At 36.4% G+C, this 24563-nt stretch overlaps 1 protein-coding gene across 5 annotated transcripts in view; it reads right to left on the bottom strand.

Moving 5' to 3' along the window:
* The window catches only part of RAPGEF4 (Rap guanine nucleotide exchange factor 4), a 209043-nt gene that overhangs the window by 114672 nt on the left and 69808 nt on the right, over positions 1 to 24563 (bottom strand). For 3 of the 5 annotated variants that reach the window (XM_080399584.1, XM_080399586.1, XM_080399583.1), the window contains exon 4: positions 21014 to 21160. The exons of 1 other annotated variant lie outside the window; for it this stretch is intronic. In XM_080399584.1, the coding sequence (XP_080255710.1) occupies positions 21014 to 21160 (147 nt within the window). Of the gene's footprint in view, positions 1 to 185; positions 9888 to 21013; positions 21161 to 24563 lie in introns of those variants that run through there. One more of the 5 variants, XM_080399587.1, reaches the window with a different exon arrangement.

The following is a 24563-nucleotide window of genomic DNA, read 5'->3' on the forward strand; positions in this document are numbered from 1 at the left end:
AAGAACTATGTTGAGACACACAGTAATAAAGCCCATTATTATTCACAGACAAATAGTATCAAACTATTATCTGCTTAGTATATACTTCATTATATTTCCCCTAAATCTATGCAAAATAAAAATACAGTCTTGTAAACAATAATCACAACAGAAGGAAATAAAAAATAATGAAATCTTCAACTTACATTGATATGTTATTATAGGTCCTGCACAGCAAGTAGCCCTAAGGGTACATTTTAGTTTTTTTATCCATGCTCCGTGCTTGTTGCTGATGTGACCACTTAGGCACATGGTCAAGTTGCAATCAGCTTCTCTCTTAGTGATGTATGAGAGCTGTGCTGATTTATCTAGTCCTTCTGCAGCAGATTAGCACTAATGTTTCTGCTTCTGCATCCTACCTTTCTTTAGCAGTAGACTCTGCATTATCATTGGCAATCCGAATTAAAGAGCCAGTGAGTGTAGAACAATTTTTTTTTTTTTCTTTCTGAAACACACAAATATCATGTTTTTATCCACTGACCCTCCTTTTTTAATACCTTTGGCAAGAACAGTAGTCAGAGATACAGAATAATGGTTCCAGTAAGTCTGCTATAGTCTTTTTGTGATTTATTCTGTTAAAGGAATATTACCCTATGCAGATGGCCCTAGACAAGAGGCAGCTGTTAACACACCAACTTTTCAGCCAGGAACATAGGATTTTCAATTTGTAACACTAATGTATTATATGCACATTGTGAAATTCTAGTTTATTCCAAAGAAGTAGACAATGCAAAATTAGTTAATGCAAACAACTTGCTTTATTTCATAAGCCCTAAGTACCTTATACATTAAAGCTATTTAACATACAAATTCATTTGGTTAAAAACTATTTCAGTGCCTTATAGTGTATGTGTTCATTATGAATTCTCCCTTTTCTCCTTAAGATTACATTTTTTAAACTATGGGATTGTGGAATCCAGCTATTAAAAGTATTACAAAGAACCTGACATTCTCATTGTTACTATTTTGACTTTCCAGTAAACAAATAGTATTTTAGCATTAAAATGCAATTGTTAATTCATGGTCTTTTCAATTCAAGACACCATGAGACACAGCTGTTTAAATTTTCATTAGGACTCTGAAAAATATTTAGGAAAAAATGGATGTCTTAGACCATCCATCTTGAAAATGTGAACATTCTGACAAGTTTGCTCACTGTCAAGATGACTCACATCATTGCTGTTCCTAGCCACTACTCCTGATCACAGAAGTATTCCTCTCTGTTTTTAAACAACAAATGCCATACCTGAATATTAAACAAGAAATATGTGCTGCTTAAACATTAGTAATATTTGAATAGCAGAAAAGTCTCAGCTACTCATAAAGACCTATTCTCTATTATCAGCATTCATTTGAGGAAAACATTACATGGAGTGTCTTAAACAGGAAACCAGAAAAGAAAGAAGGAAATAGAATTAACTCATTATAGTAAACCCTAAAACAAAGAGGGGCTATTTTTGGTCTAATGTGAAAACCTACTGTGGCAAAATGTGGCAACATCCATTTCAAAGTGCTTTCTGGATTTTACAGATACTTATTTTTACACCTGCCACAGAGGCACAGCAACCTCAGCAACAGAACGTAGCAAAGAGCTAAGCATGCTCATTAGCACAGAATTGCTACAAAAGCAGTTTTAGAGCTAGTTGTGGGACTGCACATGACTTCAAGCTTCCCCAGCTTTCCTCCTCTTTTTGTGTGTTGTTGATAAGGAATGAAATAAGTGGCTACAGAAGGGCATCCAGAAGCCAGAGTGAGAATCTACTGAGGAAAGGTACCTGAAGAAAGTTTCAAGGCATCCGCAGTGCTGAGCTGCCAGCAGCTAGCTAAATGGAAACACTGAAGAGCTGACATACATTCAACCTCATGCCCTCCCAGCCTTCAGGCAGCTCCTTGCACATCATGAGTAAGCCTCTTATGACCCTGAATTTGAGAAGTCTCTGTGGATGATAGGAGCCTACCACCACACATTCAAAGACCTGAAGGTCTCCATTTCAAGAAAGATGGAGGCAGGGTTCTGTGCTTCCATCTGGCTTTAAATCCTCCTCAGGACTGGACTCACTCAGAGAGCATTAGTTCTACCTTCAGTTGCCTTCTCTGGGGATGAAATTCAAATTCCAACCGTCATGCCTCAGGGCAGTGTCCTAAAAGAAATGGTGCTACTCTGCCAACAGTGCTCCAGCTAGGAGTGCTCCTCCCCTTCTGTGGAGAAATGTGCCACAGAATTCAAGATTCACAACATTAGAGAGGGGACAGAATGATACTGAACTTCCCAACAGCTTCTACCAACAAAAAGGAGCATGACATGGATGTGGCAAACAAAAGTGAGAAGTGCTGTCAACTCTAAAGGCAGTATCAGTTTTAAGGACACCATTTCACTAAGAACTTAAAATTTAGACCCCATGGTTTCATGTAGGTCTTTGCTGTACTGGGAAAAAAGTATTTAGCCAAGATACTGGAATCTGATGTAGGAACAGCACTGGAGCTACTATTGCAGGTAGATGCAGAAAACTAAAAAAAGAATTAAACTCCACTTTAAACATGTATTTTTTTGCCCCCAGACTCTCATTAGAAGTTTGATTTGGAACCTCATTGCTCTGATGGTTAGAAAGAAACTTCTAATGTACGATTAAACTGTGTTAGTACCCACCTGCTTCTGAGAAGCACTGTTCTCTAACAAGTTATTCCCCGAGTGGTGGTCTTCTGCATTTATAGACAGCAATCTTATTCCCTATCACCTTTCACATCAACAGACTAACCAAGACTCTTGTAGTCTTGCCATATGAAATAGACACTCCATCTCCCTTACCATGGTAGTCCTTCTCTGCACCTATCCCACTCTGAGTTCATCTCTTCTAAACATGAGTGAGCAGAACCATACATACTATGTTCCACTCAAAGACTAACCATAGATTTTATTTTAGTAGACCAAACAAACAGTGGGTTTTATACATGGTTGTAATAAAATTTAAGCCTCCTACCATCTCATCTCCAGCAGCTAAAAATTACAACAACTTTATCTGTGATAGAGTTCTGACATATACCAACTGGGATGTGTTAGTATGTATTTTCTCTGCTATGCTACACGAGGCCATGAAGCAAGAATTAACATCAATCTGCATTCACTTGTGTCAAGCAAAAATATGAACATTACTGCTGGCCCACTTGCTTAGTTCCCAGTTATTTATTGAAACAACATGTTGGTTTGATAACAATTTCCAGTTCTCCCTGCTGGAAGAACTGGAACCAACTTCACTGAGAGAAGAAAGAATAGCCATCGTATCACTGTTTGCTGCTAAAAAGCATCATCTGCACTTCCTAAGCCCCAGTGGTTTGCTGAAATGTTATACAAGCTATGCAAATGACACACTAATACTTCAAACATGCCTATCGATTGTATGTATTTTACAGAAAATTACTCAAGGCAACTGGAAGTGTAAAGTTGAACAAATTATCAACCGTAACTGAAAACATGCAAGTAAGTTTTAATTAAACATGACTTCTCTATTGCAAAAACCACATTAAAACCTTACTAAAAGGGAAGATAGCTAATTGGGGGGAAAATGAAAGAACAAAATGTTTTTTAAGGAGAGTGTTGCTCAGGAAAGATTATTTATTTTTGAAGACTTATAAATGCATTTCTAATTTATTCTTGATTCCAAGCCCACTGTAATTTCAAACAAATAAAAACATGCATGTAAAAAAATGCATGTTCTCAAAACCACGGATACGATATCCAGAGTGCTTATTTATGCTAGTAATTGATTTGTTTAAAATGTCAAATATTTGACTGAGACTGGCAGAAAGAATTTTGGAGGTTAAACAATCAATAAGGTTATTTTCTGGGAGACATCTAAAACCCTGCAAAAGCTACACACGAGAAAACCCCACCCACACACATTTTTAAGCCGCAGTCAAGAGTCCCATCACAGAAAGGGCACCTAGCTGCTCATGCTGAGGCCCAAGAAAGTGCAGTAAAAGGCAGTCTCTTCAGTTGAGAGTCTGTGTGTTCAAGTAAGTGTTGCATATGATACATCTGAACATTTATAGCACGTTCAACTACTTAATCATCAAAAAGCTTTCAGGAATCATATATAGTACCTTCTCACCTTGCATACGGAGAAACCAAGAGGGTAAAATTAAATGCCTTTATCAAATTTGCTAAACAACTTATTTTCAACAACAGGTTTATATGACCTGCCTTTTGCACAATAGCTGGCACATCTTAGGCTTTCCCCAGGGAAGAACTGGTAGTCTGTCTAACCAGTGACGGCCCATTTCTCCCTTGTACCATTGCCACGACATGGAAAAATTAAGGGAATATACTACAAGTTTCAGAAGGCCAACTCAGCACTTGCTCTACATTTTAACCTCAGCCAGCAAATTATCCTAGTGATAATACAATTTGTGCCAGCAAAAGCTCTTTTGCAACTATTTCTTATACCAGCCCTACATTAGGCTAACTATACCACACAAAACCTGTTTTCCCAACCTAACACTGACATTTTCCCCACAATCCTGCCAGCAAAATTTTAGTATAGCCTTGGTTTTAGTGAATAGAAGACCAAATAGTCAATGATGTTTAGGGAAAATAAATCAGTAGGAAGGCTTTAACGCCAGGTATCCAGTTTACGTTTCAAGGGCTCTCTGCAAGAAAAAGAGCAGGGAAAACCAAGAAAAATGGGGATCTTTCTTTCAAAATAAATGTTGAGATGTAATTTCAAACACAGATCCCTAAAAATCAGAGGAGTCTACTAGGTACAAACTGCACAGACCACGACATGGGCTACATAAGGAGCAACAATCAACTAAGAACAAAATAGAAGAGATTATATGTTGTCCTATGGGCTCCAGAACACTCTTGCCAAACAATACTGTACTGAGAATCACCAGAAAAAGTTGAATAGGTAGAAAGCACAAGCCTACATCTTATCTTTCTGTATAGCTAACATCAGCCTCATGCTTTCCTTAGAAGAGGAGTGTTACAATGAAGCTGACTTTCTCACTTTTCTCAAAATGTCCCTATGTTGACTTGCATGGTAGTGTCAGTGTCGTGAAATGTCCTTTTCAGACTACAGGTTGCAGATGAAATAAAGGATGACAGTTATAAACTGTCTTACTGCATAGCAGCATAAATGAGTAATCAGATGGCCAAAAAGCATCAGGTTTGTTGAGCTGACAAAGAAACAAAAGTTACTTGTTTCAGCCACATCACAGGGATAAGCACAACATTAGCAATCATACACCTGAGCATAGAATCATTTAGGTTGGAAAAGACCTTTAAGATCATTGAGTCCAACTGGTAAGCACTGCCAAGTCCATCACTAAACCATGTCCCTAAGTGCCACATCTTTTAAGTGCCTCCAGGGAGAGCGACTTCCGTGGGCAGCCTGTTCCAATGCTTAACAACCCTTTCAGTGAACAATTTTCTCCTAATAACCAATCTAAACCTCCCCTGGTGCAGCTTGAGGCCATTTCCTCTTGTCCAATCACTTGTTACTTGGAGGAAGAAACTGACACCCACTTCACTAATGAACTTACTCAATATACTTTCACCTGAATATTTACAGAAATCCTGCATAGAAGGAGATGGAAAATAATTTCTATTAGTCATTGAAATCAACTGTGCATGCTTTGAATGTTGCAGCTTCTGCAAAATGTGGTGTATAATTATTGTATTTCTGCTTTATCTTCCTGACCTTGATTAGCTGCTACTAAGCAGTTAGCCAGTCAGCTTTGGACTGGAGAACAAAGTGGGACACGAAACAAAAAGGTAAAGTTGGAGGCGAGTTTAAGGTCACTCCTTCCTCTTCATGCTTTCTTGCAACATGGGCACAAAGGGATACTCCACAAACACCAGAAACTTTGTGCAACAAGTGGAAATAAATACTTACCATATTACAGAGTAACCAACAGTATTCACAAGAAAACATTTGGAAGTTATATTCTGTATTTATTCAATGATGTACGTATTGACAGAGGGGCAAATGTAGCAGAACAATAATTATTACAAAGGGTCATTGTGAGGCAGTGCCAATAAAAAACTTAATTTGCTTTAATTTAAGTTTTAGCAGATATGCCAAAGATTAATGGAATGCAGGTTGCACCAGTTTATGCTGTGGTGAATTTTGTCCTGGCACAGCTAGGAATAACTCGGGAAAGAAATGAAAACAGGTGAGTAAAAGAAAAATAACTGGAATTTTATATCCTTGCCAGTACCTTATTTTCTAATACACTTTTTTCCCTTCATTTGGGAGTGAATTTTCACAATTGATTCTGAAGACCTTTACAATACCAGAACTGCAGTAATTTTCCACTATTTTCCATCCAATCCACATGGATGGCATTATTTTTACCATCACTAATCATTTCAATTCAGACCAGGCTGTATCTAGCACCATGTCCTAAGGTACCTTACAATTAGCATAAACCCAAAAATACTTGGAAATTACTTTTCAAGAGTGAAGCAGGAAACATTGCTACAGTTGGATCAGAAAGTCTTCACTCATAGTTAACAGAAACAAATCTGTAAAGCAGCAAAACAGATTTAATCAGAGTTGGAGGCTTTACATGTGGGTTGCTGTTTTTTTTTCTTTTAATCACTCAAGTAGTAGAAGAAAGCAATGTAGGAGCTGTCACATATTTTAGTATCAGTAAAATATTTAATAGCCATAGTTCATCTTAAAAAAAGATAATGCCTTGGGTAGAAGCACTGTCATGCAAATTAACAACTGGCTAAATGACTGCAATCAAAGATAACGAAACATGGCAACACAAAAAGGGAGGTGTCTAAAGAAGTACTGAAGGGCTGGGTTCTGAGTTTTTTTATATTCATAATCTCAAAGGGAGAATAAACAGCTTGATAACATATTATGAAAACACTAAATAAGGACAAGATAAAAACACTGGACAAAAAATAAATAGAATGAATAAGTCTCTCGGTAATTAGCAATGCTGAGGAAAAGATCCATTTGGAAAAATTCAATGGAGACATCATTTACATAGAGCTAGTGAGTGAGCAAAGTCTAGGAAGCAATAATCCTGAACATAGTTGGAGTATACAGCATGCCTCCCACTGCCATCATTTCTAGCTCTGTATAGATATTTAAGTAAGTTCAACTACAGTGACAGTCTTTCTTAATACAATAGCAAAATGCTGTTATCTCACAATTATCAAATTCTGGCATGTAACACTGGCAGCAAACATCAGATTAGGTATGCTCCAGATATACATGAAAGATATCATTTTGTCTTCCAGAGAGCTTATACAAAGAAGCACAATGACATTTCAGGAAAACTGAGAACAGACATGTAATTTTGTAAAATTTTTTGTTGTTACGACAAAACATAGACATGACCACAGTGTGCAAATAGGGAAGCATATAAGTACTGAAGACAGAGAGAAATGACCTGAGGGGCAAGAAAGCAGTACAGACAAGAACCAAAGAATGAACTCCAAAAAATTTTGCAGGGGAAATGAGAATAAATTTGTCAGTAGCATGGGATGCACTTGACTCTGGAATATTTCTCCAAAGGCAGCAACCATTCATGAGCCATTTGTCATGGATACTTAAAATGTGCAAAGACAAAACTTTAGAGAACATACCATAGCTCTCTGGAGGGGAGATGGAGAAAGTGATGGCGTGAGAGAAATGGAAATCAAGATCTCATTAAATAAAGACTTCATTTTAGTTCCAAAAGAAGGGACAGAACCAGTCAGACATAAGAATGATGAGGAGGAACCACAACAGGTTTTTATTTATGCAGTATGCTATGCTGTTATGGTCCTTTTTTACAACACGTAAACAGTTTATCAAGGGCACTTTATAAGCTTCTCTGAAATAAGCAGGTGTTCGTTACAGCAAAAGTCAGAAGACAGTATGTGGAGCTTTATGCCACAGGCACAGCAAATTCTACTGTCCATTACTGCAATGATATGAGTATAAGTGGACAGGTTTGGCTTAAGAATATTGTGCCTTTCTAGATACTGTTAAAAAAAGTAAACAACTTAATGGAACTGAACCATCCTGTTTTGAGATTCCAAATACTGTTCCATGCCACTGCTCTCTCACCATGCAGAATATCTGAGAAAAATATCTTCCCTCCACTTCTCTTATGTGGCAGTTTGTGATTAATGCCTACCATAAATAGACAAGCACTGCTGTGACAGTAAAAATGCCAAGATAAAGGTGCCACTACAGAACACAGCACACTCATGAGCAGTAGTGAAGCACATAACCTGCTTACAGTTTGAAAATTTTACAAGCAACATTAAGAGATTTTCTTTTCTATAGTACCCTAACTTCCATAGATGTTTCTATTTATTTTTATCATGCTAAGCAATCTGATTTTGGGGACAGTCAGATGGGCATCTCATAGCAAATTCTACTCACACAAAGCAAGCCATTTAAAAATGTTCATTTAAAAAGAACACATCTAATATAAAGATAGCATTCATTATTACTTTAACAGCTTTCAAAGTAAGAGTTGCATTTTCCTTCTGCATAAAGCCCTTTAGCATATTAAATTAGTAATTTTAAACTGTACACATGGCAATAGCATTATCAGATAATGAAGATATGCATGTGTAGACTGAAATAAAGAAGCGCAAGTCTTAGCAGTAAAGGTATACTTAAAAGGAAAAAAATCAACAGAAATGTTAGTTGTCAAGGACAGAAGAAACATGCTAAGGTTTTGCATTAGCTGAACACAAGAAAGAATAAATAGTCAATCACACTATTTCTTTTTTTGACATTTGATATTATTTTTACATACACATACTACCACAAAGGGTGAGTTCTGCCACTGTTCTCCCTCAGGGGAGTAGGGAGACAGGAAGTACCTCTCCATCTCCCTGCAGAAACTATTTGCAACAGAACAGCATGACAAGGGCTGGTTTTTGTGGGTCTACTATTTCCTCACTCATTATAAAGCATAAAAATCATACTAGTAGTATGAATTATTTTGTTAAATAAGGAGGCAAAATACAACTCATGGTCTGCTTCTGGATATCACAACCATTCATTACAGCTTATTCAATACAGATTAACTCAATTCCCATCCAAAGACATTGTGCAGTTAATGGATACCAGGAAAGGTAATTCACCCACCATTCTGTAATGATACTTGGATTAACAGTATGGGTGTCCATCTAAAATCAGTCCCTTAGAGAATTCTTACAGTAGTAAAATCCGTATTCCTACCATTGGTAGGTCTCAAAGCATTTCCAGGATTTCCTGTGCCTCACACCTTTACATGATTTTAGAGTACAAATTTGACAACAATCCATTCAAGTATCACTACTTGTGGGCTGACTAGTATGCATCACTTTCTGAAGTCATATCAAGTAATTCTTCAGAAAGGTTAAAAGGCAGAAAAATCTACATGCTGTTGTTAAAACAGGAAAAGTCTGTCTCTGAATAAAATGACACAAGGTACATTTTGTATATGAGATCAGATAGCGGTAACATCCTCTATAAGGCAACTCCATACGACAGATGTATGTAAATACATCAGACAGAAACAACCTGCAAAAATGAGAGTACTGGTGTGAACTTCTGCTGTAATATCAAAGCACAGAATCTTTCAACCATACCAAAGCAACAGCATAGGTAAATGCCCCAGCCATTACATACTCAGATTGAAGTGTAGCTCTTCTTTGATAAAGCATCATGTAAAATGGGTACCTTTTCACTAATCAGATCTACTCCATCAGCATATTCAGACGTATCTGCTTAATTGTATACACTTTTACTACATTTCGCTCCTTCAGCTCTGCAGAGCAAACGTGCTAAGAAATACTGAGCTATGGCATAATTCTCATCAACCTCAACAGTGCAAGAATTATTTCCTAACTGTTATCTAATAAGGTCTGAATGTCACAGACCAACCTAAGGAGAAATAACAATGAACTCTTAACCAGAGATCAACAAAATTGGCATTAAATGCTAGCAGGAACAAAAGCAGAAAGAGAAACCATATTCATAAATCTGTGGGAGAGATGTATACCAGAAAACTGCCCAAGAAATGATGGCAGAAAGAAAAAAGGCCTTTGAAAAAAATGTTTCATGCTTCTGGAGAGGACACAGGCTTGAAGGGTATTGGCAGAAAGAAAGAAGAGAGAAAATAAGCCTGTACTGAGCTTTTAATCTTCCCTTAATTGTACTGAGAGTCTCCAGCATTATCCCCAGAGAGAATTAAGCATAAAAGCCTAAGTCACTCAAACAAGTTCCCTTATAACTCAGTCCTTTCAGAACAGCATGACTTATTTGAAGGACTCAGTTTCTCAAAGACTAGGTCACAGAAAAACCGTATTGTCATGCACATGTTTATTATGCTTAAACAAAATTCTTCTACCTGTTTCCACTAACCTGTACTCAACATCTGGATAGGGCTTTGTGGAAATTAATAGTTTGTCTATGTTGGAAAATTAAGTGGTTAATACTCCAAGAAAATGGTTTGCATTGGTAGTCAGAAAAGATATTTTTCAAAGGTCAAGAGAGATATGGAATGCAAAATTAAATAGAAATTACCCAGGAAATGGTCAGAGGTTGAAACACAGGCAAGCTGAATTGTATCAATAAGTACTCAACGCAGAATGGCAAGGTTTAATTTTAAATGCTAATTATTTATCACCGCCAAACAAATGTTATAAAAGCCTGGCCTAAAGCTAAGTACAGCATCTAGAAGGACAAGATTATTTTATCAGTGTAATCTAAAATGAACAGAAGTAAAATTCAGTCAGAATATATTTAGTGTATAATCTTTTGTTTGTGAGTTTCAGTTTTCTTTTAACTTCTTCATCTGAGATTTAACTGATGAACTATTTTAAGCAGAGTTCAGAGGAAATACACACTAATGGTCTTATCTAATCAGGCATGAGACGAAGGATAAAGAAAATGAGCTTTAAGCATCACATCAGACTGATGCTATGAATCCACAAATTCTGATAAACCACTGATTTCAACAACAGGCTTTAAAAGAAACATTAGCTGAAAACACAAATTCTGTGAACATCCACTTCATTAGAGTATAAAAATACAAGGACCACATGCCTTAGAAAGTCACCTGCTCTTGACTATTTGTGGCATAAACAACCATTAACCAAAAGAAAAGAAAATTATCTATGAACCGCTTGCTCCATAAATCCTCTTGAGATTTAAAGATTTGAGGGCCTGCAGGCCCCAGGGATGTTTCAGGCCTGATACTTTCACATTCCTGGTAAACAGATTTCCAGGAATTTTTTAGCACACTGAACTAATGGAATTAGAGCAACACCCACTAACCCCGAGAACTCAGGGTTCCACTGCTCAGATTGAAACAAGGATTGATTCAAGAGCAAGCACATGGGTTATTCGGGGTTTTTTTACACCTCTTTCTCTTCTTGATATCTGGGACTGGCCATATCAGCACAGATGACAGGTTGGGCCCTGTAGTTATTATTCTCTGCAACAGGAAATATTCCATATTCAGTTTTAAGTCTTTATATTTTCATTTTTAAGCGTACCCCTGGAATGCCTAGGGTTTGCAAGACTTTGATACAATTTACCTCAGTACAAGTATTGGGCTGACCACTTTGTTAAGCACTCCTGAACTACTACTAAGCCACAAAATCATTTGAATGATTCCAGCCTCATGCTCTCACGTTGCATCAACTATGTCAGTGGACAGGAACTGTTACAGAAGGGAAGTGGGTAGAGGATTTAAACCTACTCCTAACAGCCTGTGCTGTATATTATACAAGGAGAGGGAGGCAATTAGTAATTACCTGGGTTGAAATCCCACAATGCCCATTGACTTCAATAAGGCAGGGTTTCACCGTGGATGAGAAGAGGGGAGGAACCAGTCTAAAGGGCAAACACTGAACATTACAGCTCTGATTATGACCAGAAAAAAAACATCTATCAGAACTGTACTATCTAAGGCAAGCAAAGGGCACTTTTTTTGAGCCCATTTATTAATCCATATACCTAATAAATTGATAATGTCTGGGGTTTAACTTGTTTTGAGTTTTAAGGTGTTGAATGCTCACTCAAGGGAGTGCTTCCTTAAGGAAGGAGCAATTTACATTCCACTACATAGGACTCGCTTTCCTTGCTTTTCAAAATTTTTCACAAAATTTTATAAACAAGACAAGACTGTCAGAATAAAAAAAATAATCATATAATGGAACAACCTTGCTTTCGGCTTGTTAATCTGCATAAGATCTTCTACTGCCACAGATCTTGTTGTCCAAGACTTTTTTAATGCCAGCAGGTTTAAGCTAATGGATTTTTAAAATGTCAATATTAAAACATATCCATTGATCTACTAAATGGTTTCACATTATTTGCCTGACCCTTTATATAGCACAAGTAGAAAGCACCCATTCAAATGCAGCATACAAGCACGCATTCTATAGGAATGCCTTGGAGGAACACATAACCATATCCATTGCTGTAAAGCAACAAAAAATTCATCGCTGAAAGAAAGCTTCTAAGGGCTTACTATTTTCCTCAAGAACCTGGAGGAAGCAGTAATAATAGATTAACCTCTTCTGTAAGGAAAAAAAATCACCACTCATCTGAAAAGAAACGAAGGATTGAGATGATAACACTGACAAGATCAGAAAGTATCAGTCTCCAAAATAATCTCATCCACATATGATCCTACAGTTGAGTTAAGGAACAGATAGTCTGTGTCAAATCCAAAAGTTTAGAAGTGTAAGCAAAGCCTTACGCAGTTGATCACTTTGGTATCCATTCTAAGGCAGGAAAGGACACTGCCAACCACAAATGCAGTTAGAACTAAAGCTCCAGGCAATTTGACAAGGCAAATATAAATTTAATATAGTAATACATACACACAATACATAGTAGATAGATTACACACCCATTTCTACAAACAAATAATTCTGTGTTATGCATTTTTTCTCTGCGACAGATGAGAATGAGATACATATTTTATAGTTAATGTATATTTGGGAAAAAAGTCAGAACAAATTTTATAAGCTTCAAAACTTACAGTTCTTCTGAAAGACATTTTTACCTAATAAAAATGAACTGAAGAAAGGCCAGAAATTTGCTCCCTGAAATAAGATTTTCAGGCTCCCAGTTGTTTTGCAATATATGTATTTACCATTTAACACATCACACTTAGAAATACCACATTAAATAATACAATCTGCTGAAGATGAAAAGCAATTCCTTTGCTAATAAAAAAGCTGGTTATAGAAAGTGCAAGTTTGGCAGTAAAGCTTCAAAGAAAGATAGCAGCCTCAAAAACATCTGCAGACTAAGTGTATACATTTCAGTTTGTCAGATGTTCTTCTGTAATTTAAATATTTTAAGAATTAATCAAAATAATTTCTGTACTTGAAAATTGGATGAATTCATATTTTTCAACTTTACCTCTAACCATGATAAAATATGAGAAAACCAATAAAGGCATTACTTATCAGGGAGACTAACAGGATGTTTCTATTTCTTTTTATCTAAGAAGGAACCTCAAATAAGTCAGGCTTTCTGCAACATAATTTAAGACCTTTTGAAGTGTAAATAAACATATAAACATTTACAAAAGCTGTAAATAAGAATGACAATATATTTGTGCACAGTGTCTGGTATAATAGATTCAACAGGGGCTTCAAGCTGACGGGCATTACTACAGTGATACAGATTTGCACCCTTGAGAAATGGCATGCTAGTATGATTTCAGAGAAATCAGATCTACAAAGTCTTATTCCACCTCCACACGGAGATCAGTGACACAGTTACAAAATGTTGCTATTGAAATAGACTCAGAATAAGCTAGGAGACTGAAGTGCAAACTGATTGTAAGGATGACAGAAAAACATGCACCAGGTAAGTTTGTTGCAGAGAGACATGAGGAATGATCAGGCCTTTCCAATCAGCTTGTTATTTTTCAATCTTTCCAGTCACTTAAGAGGTGCCTGAAGCACCTGTGCCTGTCACCATAAACCAAGAATAACAACAAAGAAAAGGATACTTTGAGAGTCAAAACTAACTGGATCCCTTGGTCTTCTGCAGAAGTTCTGCCTCACTGACATTACTAAATACTACATGTAATGGCACAGCAAATTATCTGACAGAGTGGACAAATATCGAGTGTGAACTTTTTAGTCGTAATGCTATTATTTAGCAAAGAACAGATCATAGTAAGACTATCAAAAGACTTGTACACTTCTACCAGTGCATATCAGGTCAAGAGAAAAACTGTGTTACTGAAGTGAAAAATCTAGTTCCTAGACATGTTTCTCCACTGCCAATGGCCAGGAAGGTTATCTTAAGAGATACGCTGTCATAAATAGCGTTCACAAATTCTGCATCCATTTTTTAAAACATGAAGCGATTAATATACCTGAATGAAAGCAGCAGTCACTGTGTTTGCTATGCTGACAAACATGGCTTGTTCTGATGTAAGTCTGCCTACTGAGGATAGAATGCCATTCCATATAATTTATATCTGCTCTACCAGACAGAGCACCACTCATTAAAATTAGAAATTGACAAAGCAAAACAAGAGAAAAAAACGTAAAAGCATATCACAAGGATGGTCAAAATCAATGTAACAGCAAGCACTAAAGGCCAGATGCTGCTCCCACTTAGCTCCATGTTTAGCAAAGCAATTTTACTGTATTCACCTGAAATATGCTCAATTCACACCAGCAAAACTGGGAGTGCAATCTGGCCTTCTTGGTATCATAACAATTTTGAAATCTTCCCCTGCTACTCACTTGCATGCTTTATCAGTATTAACACAGAAGGTATGAAGGTGTTATGTTAGTTATTCCCAAAGCTTTGCTCACATCTTGCCTATTCTGTGTTTACTGTCATATTCTAAAGCTAGAGAGGGGAGAAGGACTTTTTATATTCCTCTTTCTTCCATGTGTCACTCTAGGAAAAAAAATCTCCTGCTTGCCTAACCACTTCATTTGTCAATGTTTCTCACACTAGCTTGTTTCTTTGCACGCAGATTTGAATTGGTCATCAACTGAAGATTTGCAGACAGCATAAGGCAACAGATTCCACACACTTGGGCCCTTCCACAACTTCCTTTTGTGTTGTATGCTGTATCTGATAACATGGAATATTTTTTCCTTATACTGACAAAACGGCTATTTGAGAGGTTGGTGAACACAGTATTAGCTACATTGCAAATACAGGCTCTTACAATCTGATCAACTTCACATTTCTCAAATAAAACCTCATTAGAGGAAGAAATCATCAAGGTAGAGTTTCAGCAGTCAATGGAGAGTGTGACAGAAGCAGGCAAATACAGCTGAGTGTTCCAAGACCACCTTTTTATACTTTTGTGAGTCTCCAAGCACTTCACTATTTTAAGTTACATGATCACCCATTCTGTAAAGCTAAATATTCTATATTTTATTAACTATAGTTTTATATTTCTATTATGTTTCCCTATTGGAAATCAGTAAATCAGAGCAAAGACTTCTGCAATTGATTATGGGGCTATAAACTGGCAGAGTAGTATACCTTAAATCAAGCTGACAGCTCAAGGGTTGGACATGAATCTGATTTTTTGATTCCCCCCCTCTCAATATTTAATTTCTCAGATCAAATTTAATCTCTCACTTAAACTGGAAAGAATTTCTGGTATGGAATACTCATTGGTGAAAAGGTGCATCAGAAACTACTGACATTTACATGAGATTCCTAATACTCCTTAAACATGTTGAAGCATTCAGGAGTCTAGCAGAGAAATAAGCAAGAACATTCTCAAGTAGCAATGTAACACGTATTTTCCAGCCTAAGGTGAGTAAAAGGTTGCATCTCTGAAATGCTGCCTACTGAACCACACTGCAAAACACCTACAAGAGATTCAGTAACATACTTTGATAAATAATGTACTTACAGTAGGGCCATAAGGATAAAACAAAAAAATCCTTACGTGTTCATTTTCATTAACATTTTACAGTGCTTTCAAAATCCCTGCTGCCATAATCCTGACACAAAAAAATGAGGTATAAGATTATATTGTACCTTGATATAAGGGATATAATTACATACACCTTAAAAAGACAAATTGGTATTACATGCAAATGCAGTAAGAGCTGTGGTCTCAATTCTGATAAACTTTGTAGCACTGTTCCTGAGATTTCTAAATAAGGCTTAAGTTCAAGTCAGCATGCCATTTCATACATGTATTTCCTACACCGCATTCCATCGGAACAGTATGTAAGATTTCTTCTGCTCAGACAGAGGATCTGTTTTTAAACTAGCTCATTAAAAACTAACATCCAGAGTGTTCAGAAAACAAAGATGGTAAAAAAGCTGCTTCTCCCAAAGCTATCTTTTCAGAGCAGTGAAGTCTGCTACGGGCTACTGAATTATCATCAGATGAGCAAAGGCAGGAAGCAAGTTATGCTACATTTTATCAGACTACAAGACGCATAAGTGCTGCTGAATATGAATTAAAACAAATTAAAATATTCATTCTGACCTTACAGGGGCAAGACTCCCTCTCTCCAAAGTTACTGTATACCGAAGTAATAGTTGTTCTTCATTTACTCAAGATCAAATGTTTCTCAAGGCATGTTCAGTAACTTCTAACATAATCTTATTCCACACAAAAGGAAATTGGTTATTTGTATGTTATCCAAGGAAGGCTGAGTAATTCACTGTGGTAGGAAAGACCTCTAAAAATAAGTCACCTCTCAGCAGATTCACTCCCTTCCTGTCTGGGTTTGAATCAGTTTGCAACTGCATGAAAGCACAAATCTTGAGGATGAACTACAGAGAACTTCTGTAATGATAACACTGCTGAAATGGATGTATTTCACTCCTCCTCTGCTTAAAAGAATCCAACTATTAGGGGTGGAGCAACCCAGTGACCCAACAGGATGTGCATGACCAGAGCTCCTCATGTGTAGCCTTCTGCTTTCATGTTTATTTTTGGATGTGTTTTCCTTTGTGCTTTGAAACAGTTTGGGCAAGGTAGCTAGCACCACACTCAGTGATGCTAAAGAGGGAAAAAGCAAGTTATCAACACAAAGAGTACCTCGTCCTATAGATTCATAGAGCACCTTGGAAGTCCACAGTATTACAACAGTGATAAATAACTTTTTTCATGTTTGCTAGTGCTCTTCAGAGATGAAAGCCAGGGGCAATTGCTGCATAAAAGCATGTCACCAGTCATTCCCATAACCTTCTAGAGCTTCTTCATCAAAGAACAGTATTCAGCTGTCTGAGAACCTAACCAGAGATTCCATCATCTCCAGTCTGCTAGAGCAGCCATTGATTGAAAACAAGTCTCCAAGGATAAGTAAGCTTAGAAGTTCAACCTATGTTCCTGAACAGGATACTACTTCAGCAGACAGTCATTAAAGAAAAGACTAGGCCATTTTAACTGGTAATGGTTGTTATCAGGACAATACCTTTTGTTTTGATCAGCATTCCCTGACTGTTAAAAATGAAAGTCATATAAAATATTTCTGTATTTAAAGGGTTGATTGAATATGTGGTTCTGTGTATTACAGAAGGCATTTTACTACATTTTTTATAAAGAATATCCTATCTTTTCCTTAAACAGTATTTAAATCTATAAAACTGACAGAAGAATAATGATAAAACAGTCTGCTCAGAAGTACAATCTCCTTTCAGGTACACATGCAATTATAATTTGTACTCAAAGAAATGAATACACTTTGCTGTATATTATGGATTAAGTATGTTAATAAAGCACACCTGGTCTGTGAAACATTCTATCAATACAGCTGTTTCCTAAAGACAGCTAATACATGAAAAAGTTACTTTTCAATTTAAACAAAACTCAGAAGAGTCAGTAAATTCATAATATGAAGTTACAGAGATTCTGCAAAGTCTTTCTACACTTAAAAATAACTAAAATAGATAGGTATTATATCTTTCTCTCTTACAATCTAGTCTCAGGATTTGTAATGAAAATTTCAAAAGAAGTATATATGCATATTTATTTGTCTGTAAAGAACTGCATAGATTTGGGATAGAAAAGCATTTGTTGCAAACACAAACTTCATCATCAATAGGTTTCTGTGTTAACAAATTTTTACTATAAAGGAAAATAGTTCATAGCTCTTATTCCTATCATTTCAGGTTAGCTGCACAATAAATTAAAGTCAGTACTGTATCAATTGATACCAATTCATTTTCCAAGATTATATTCACAACCTAAAAATAATATTAAACATTACAGTCTTGGAATTTCCATGCTCTGTAGGCCAAAAATCTTTCATCAGCTAACAGACATTTTTCATTTGTTCTTTCCCTCAAAAGAGAGAAAAAAGTAAAGTTTCCCTGAAAGTGCATTTCAGGGGAGGGAGGTAACCCAGAAAACTTAATCATATGCAAAATGTATTTTTTTTTTTAGTACTATTATTAATCATAAAAATCCTACATTCATAAAAGCAGTAACTATTTTAAGAATTCCAACCCTACAGTTTATTTAGATTGTTCTTAAATTGCAGTATTGCATTATTCAGAACTATTCAACAATTTAACAGAGCAACTACTTCCTTTTGGAATTGACTCCTTGCTGTCTGGAGAGTTGAAATGTGTATGCACTAGATTTTAGTTTTTACCATATCTGGTAAGTGACACTGACAATGTTGCCTTTTCCAATTTTTTCCATGATACCACTGATACTAAATATCTGTGATCCACTCTTGACTTTTTGTGGGTTTTCATTAAAAACAACAACAAAAAAATTAACTGAACAGCACAACATTGTGTCAATAACCATTTCCTCGTATGGTCTTTGTCACAGCAAATATACTTGAATCTCAGGATAAGGCAAACAAAACAACACAACATCCATAACACAACAAAAAGTTGCCCTATAGAAAAGTATGTTCTTTTCTTCAGATAATAGTAATAGTAACAACAACAGCAACATACTACTGCTGCTATTGCTAGTATCTTTTGGGGAAATTTTATTCAATAATCTTCCATCTGTTTTGGACAGTCTATTATACTTTAGCTGCAGTTTATGTGCATTTTGGGACTAGTAGATTACAAGGAAACAAATATTACCTTGAAAAAAACGAACAACTTAATTCTGCCTCAGACTAACCAGAAAAGCTGTATTTTGTGCCATAATTTTACACTCACTAACAGCACAGGGATAGCCTCCTTGAAAGAAAGTACACCAAAATACTCTAAGCATTCACTGTAAAACTGCACAAAAGACAAAGAAACACCACAAAGCTAAATTGTGGTCTGTGACTGACACCTGCAGCATCTGTGACATGCTCTACCACACAATTTCATAAAATCAGCACCATACAAAATGCGTACTAAGGCTTCCTATGATAGCTCCCAGCTCCCGATACTTTCAACACATAAACTTTTCCAAAAGCATCTATGATCAAAAAACTCAAAATCAGCAAAACTATTAGACATAACATTGTATTAGTGATTAAAGAGCAAATCACATAGGCATTTTTGTTTTAAAACAACTTTAAGTATGTTTTAAGGTTTACAGTTTTTAAGAAGGGAACTTAACTTCCACTCCCCCAGTATTTCTGATAGGAAACTTAACATCTCTGAATGCTTACCGGAAGTCATATATATAGCAGAAATGACTCTGCTTACGCCAATTAAAAGTGAATTTAAAAAAGTAGTCTTGAGAAACCTACAATTGGATTTATTCTCCTCCATCATGAGCTTGTAAAGCACTATCCACATTAAAAATTTCCAACCAGCAGCAAGCATAGTATATGTTATATAAGCCAGTGGTCTCATCTGTTTTAATCTTTTAATGCCAGGGTCTAAAACTATAATGCAGTTCCTGTATGGAAAAAAAGCATTAACTGCAGAAAAATACTGCACTGTGAATTTCTTCACATTTGCTATAAGACTTTACTAGCATTTTTTTTAGCTGTAGACATTAGCCATAATTTGTACCATTTTTTGGGTATGCAATTCAAGGATGAAATCTGGTATTGTCAGAGCAGAGACTGTTCAGTGGCAAGCACATTTAATTTACACATGGTCTTGCATGCTTTGACCACGCTGCACCATTTCAAGGCAACGTATTTGCAGACAGGTGATACTAGTGCCATTTCCTCAGTCAGTATAGCTACTTGTGGATTTGCCTTTCTTTCCGATTGCCTTACTTTAGGTACTGCTTTAGGATGATTATTTGGAGTATAATACTGCTCACTGCTCTTTCTCAGGAAAAGAGAAAGCCAAAAAAAAAAAAAATCCACCTGTCTGCACTTAGGACAGAAGCTGAAGAAAATGCTACAACCAACATCTATGTCTTAAACAGTGTCCCTAGATCTGCAACTTTATGACACTGTCACACCATCTGACAGCTCTAAACAACATGTAAATATGTACAGTCACCATTTAAAACAAGCTGGCAGCGTAGGCCAGGCCAACAGGATGCCTTCCAAATTCCAGAACTTTTCAAATCAAGTGTAATGCTTACAAAAACACAAACTGATTGAAGTTCAATAACTTTGCACAGTAACTTGTTAATGAAGTCTTCTCAGTGTGGATACCAAAGTACACACAGATTACAAACTGATAACCTCAGCAGTATGTTCTCCACAAAGGAAAGTTTTAGGGTAATTCACATACAGTCAGTAACTTAATTTTTAAGTGATCTTGATCCATCTGCAAATTCTAAACCTCATACAGCTGGTGATGAGACAGGAGTAAAGGAGAATAATTTATAATACCAGAGTATATTAAGGATAGACTCTCCTTATAAGCAAGTTTAAGGCCAAGAAAGCAACACCTGCAGTATACAAACGAATTCCACTAATGCTACCTCATTAGAAGAAGTCTGTGAGAAAGAAATACAAGAGTAATCATGTAGAATGTGAAGTGCTAAGAAGAAATAACTTTTTATCCAAACTAATTTAAAAGAATTATTACCTCGCTTACAGTATAAACGTGCTTATATTTCATTATAAACACTTCAAACATTGTATCACTTTTTCTGCATAAACTGCAAATAAAACTGAATTTACCTCCCAAAGTGCTTTAAAGTCCTTCTGCTCAATTCGAAGGAGCTCGCTATGTTCTCTGGTAACGATAGTAGCATGGCGAGGAGTGTTATCCAGAATGGACTCTCCAAAAGCAGTTCCTATTCCCAAAGTGCATATTGTCACAGCATCCTTTGAATCAAAAATAAAAGGACATTAAATATTCCGGGATGTTTTAAGAGTCTTTATGTCACATTTTCTAATAGCACTGCCTTATGATTTTCCAGCAATTTGTTTTAAAAGAATATTAATTAAAAATGCCAACAAAAAGTCAATATGATGATTAACAAAACATGAATCTTCAATGTGGAAGCAAGCATTACTTCCATTTTCTATGACCAGTTGAAATAGACATTTCTGTCTGCAAAGCAGAGAACACAAAAGTCACCTTTATCTTTGGAAGAAGGCTATGACCTCTGTTCATCTGCCTCTAAAGACTGTTGCAATGATGAGATTCTTTAAAAATGTGAGAGAAATCAGAAATGCAATCTTGGAATATAAATTTCTGCCCTACATTGGCTACCCTCATCAGAAAGAAAAAGGTGACAGTTATGTTTTCTCAGTAATCCTAACTTTCAATTATACTATCTTCTTGTATTTATAATGCATTTCTTTATTGTACAAGGTCTGTGCGCAACACAGTCGTGCAGTTCAACCAACTCTTTGCCTTTCTGTTGAAAATGCCAGTAAACCTCTCAAATGTTAATGGATGCCTACCAATTAAGTGCCAGACAAAGAACAATAATATTTTCACATAAGTCAGAGATTTCAAGAGAACTCGAAGTCCAAAATAACCTGGAACAGAGGACTCGGGATGGTCCCAAACATGCAGCAAAGTCCACTTCAAAAAAGTCTGTATGAGCACATGCCATTCATGTGATGGAAAGATGTCTAAATCAATCCCCTTGGCCAGGAACTCCTCTGTAATAGTTCCAATATTAATTATGAGCTATTGTAGAAAAAAAATAGACTACCAGCAATTAAAAAACTTGCTGATCAAGATTTTTAGATACATTTTCTCTTTTAGGCTTACAAGTTGCTACGTTCCTGAGTACAGGCTTGAAGCTGAACACTTACCTACATCTCTAAGTTGGGCCTTAACTGACTGTTTTGAGTAATGAAAAAAATAGCAACAGCATTAATAATTTCAATTGATACAAACTGCACCTAAGGAAATCATACACACATACAAATATACATAAACATATTAAAAATATGCTAGTTTTACTTAATACAACATTATAAATAGAATTTAATTCTAAAACTGATTCGTGAAACATCTACAAAAATAAAAGCAAAAAAATTTGTCATCCCATCTGCTACATCTTTGTGGCTGATAATCCAGGAGAGAAGCATGAGCATACTTCAGCATCATTTTCTGTATTTAAAATTGCATTGTTTTCCTTTCATGCATCTAATAAGTGGTAATAGGCAAATGTTATTAAGATCAAGTTAGTAGCTTTATAATTGCATTACAAAGACAAATGCCCATAATAGTCCAGTTCCCTGAACCATAGCAAATTGCTTTTGCTCAGATTTTACCATATAAAATTATGTGTTCAGGAAAACAAAATCAATTATGTCTCAAAGGATCTAGGAAGAATTTACCAACTGTCAGAAATAAATTTTCAAGGAAGGCAAATATGAACAGGCACTGTTTAAAAGAAAAAACATTTATGAATAAGCACCTACGCACCTAAACAGAGGTCTCTATAGTCTATAGTAGAGGTTATAGACTAAAGTTGTGCCTTAACAAGCTTACCTTTCAGAGCTGAAACACTATATGCATGCTACTATACTCACAATTGCACTCAAAGGAGCTACAAAGAAAATGTGCCTACTGCTCACACGAAATTTGATGTCCAGGTCTCCAGTACATTATTCTTAACTTTATTTATAAAGTTCCAACTTCTTTCTCATTCCCTTCCCTCCCTCCAAAAAACCAAACTCTTGAAATGCTTCACCTTTTTTTGATTCTTTACAACACTAAAGAGTATCTCTTCCAAGAGAGACAAGAGAGGAGGAGAAAAAGAAAGGTGTTGGTTAAGGAACCACTTTCTAAGATAACTTTTGATGAGGCAACTGTTCAGCCTGAGAAATAAATTAACATTGTGGGGTGTTAAGTCAAGGAACTGGAATGGTCCTATCTACACTCATTAAAGTAAAGTCCAGGCTTCTATCAAGTGAAAGTTCTTTCAGATTTTTTCCCCAGCCAGCATTGCTCTCCATACAGATGAAGTTTCACAGCCAGCAAGGGAGCAAACCCATCTGTCTTCTTCAAGACTTCAGAGATGCATCTTCCCTCTGCCCCACGTTCATATATCTCCAGTCTCCCGGGGAATCAGGTGTGCATTTCCTGTTACACCTGTTAACCTTGCACTCAAGAACCTCCTGCTGTTCAGTGTAGACTCAGGAGGATTGCTGGCAGCTCAAAACTCAGTTTGCTGTTCCCCTCTGCAATCCCAGAAGCAGCAGGGGGTTCCAGCTGCTGGTAACCAGCTAAAATTCACACAGCTATTTAAAAGGCAGAATTAGAGACTTAAAAAGATGAGATTGTTTCCATTGATAGCTGTCCACTGAACACACTATAAAATGGTAGCATTCACATCAGAGGCTGTTTGTGTATTCAGTTTCATTGACTCACTGGCAGGTGAGACACATGCAGTGAAAGAGCTGTTAAACTTCATCCTCACATCAACCTAAAACATTATTGAATTCGTAAGATCATTCTATGGAATGGACAAGAATGAGAAACAAGGATCTGCCTGACTCCCCCCACCATCACAAGGCACATCCCTACATGCTCCTCCCTGACTTGTGACACTTTATTTTCCAACGTGGCAAACAGAATTCTTGTACTGTGTGTAAATAAAATCATGGTGTCTGAAAGAGAAATGAAGAAAGAAAATAGGAAAAAAAAAATTACAAGTTCTGGGTTGAAAGGGATTGGGGACTTTCCTTTGAAACTTTAGTTCATGCAATGTTTTGAATTTATAAAGGAGTTGATGTAGCCAGTTTAGTTTTAATTTCATCATTCTCTCACACCTTGTACCTTTATCTCACCCCTGCATCTGTGTCCTTCCAGGACTCCATACCATCTCCATGATTAACTGGAGCTGTGCAAAAGCTGGCATTTTGAAGTTTGCTTATTATTACTTTGACACAGTTCAGTTTGTCCTGAGCAAAAATTTCCTTTTATAACAGAGAAACCAAAGGGTTCACATGAACGTAAACCATCAGTTCTATAAATTCGATATACTATATACCTTGTTTGTAACATTGGGTAGGTAACAGTGTAAAAAAAAATAAATTCAGAACCTGTTCATAACTGAGGGTAAAGACCTCTTTCTGATAGATTCTAAACAGGCTGCATTTTCTGTTTATTTTGAAGGGGACTTACTGTTCCATTACCTCAACTGCAGTATGTTTCAGCCATTCAGAAAGGAAATCCTTATCAAACTGCTACTCCCACACTAGAACTGCAGTTTGCCAACATACGATAGGCCATCCTCTTTATACATAAGACAAAGTGATT

The sequence above is a fragment of the Falco punctatus genome (assembly GCF_963210335.1).
Source record: "Falco punctatus genome assembly, chromosome: 8".
Lineage (NCBI taxonomy): Eukaryota > Metazoa > Chordata > Aves > Falconiformes > Falconidae > Falco > Falco punctatus.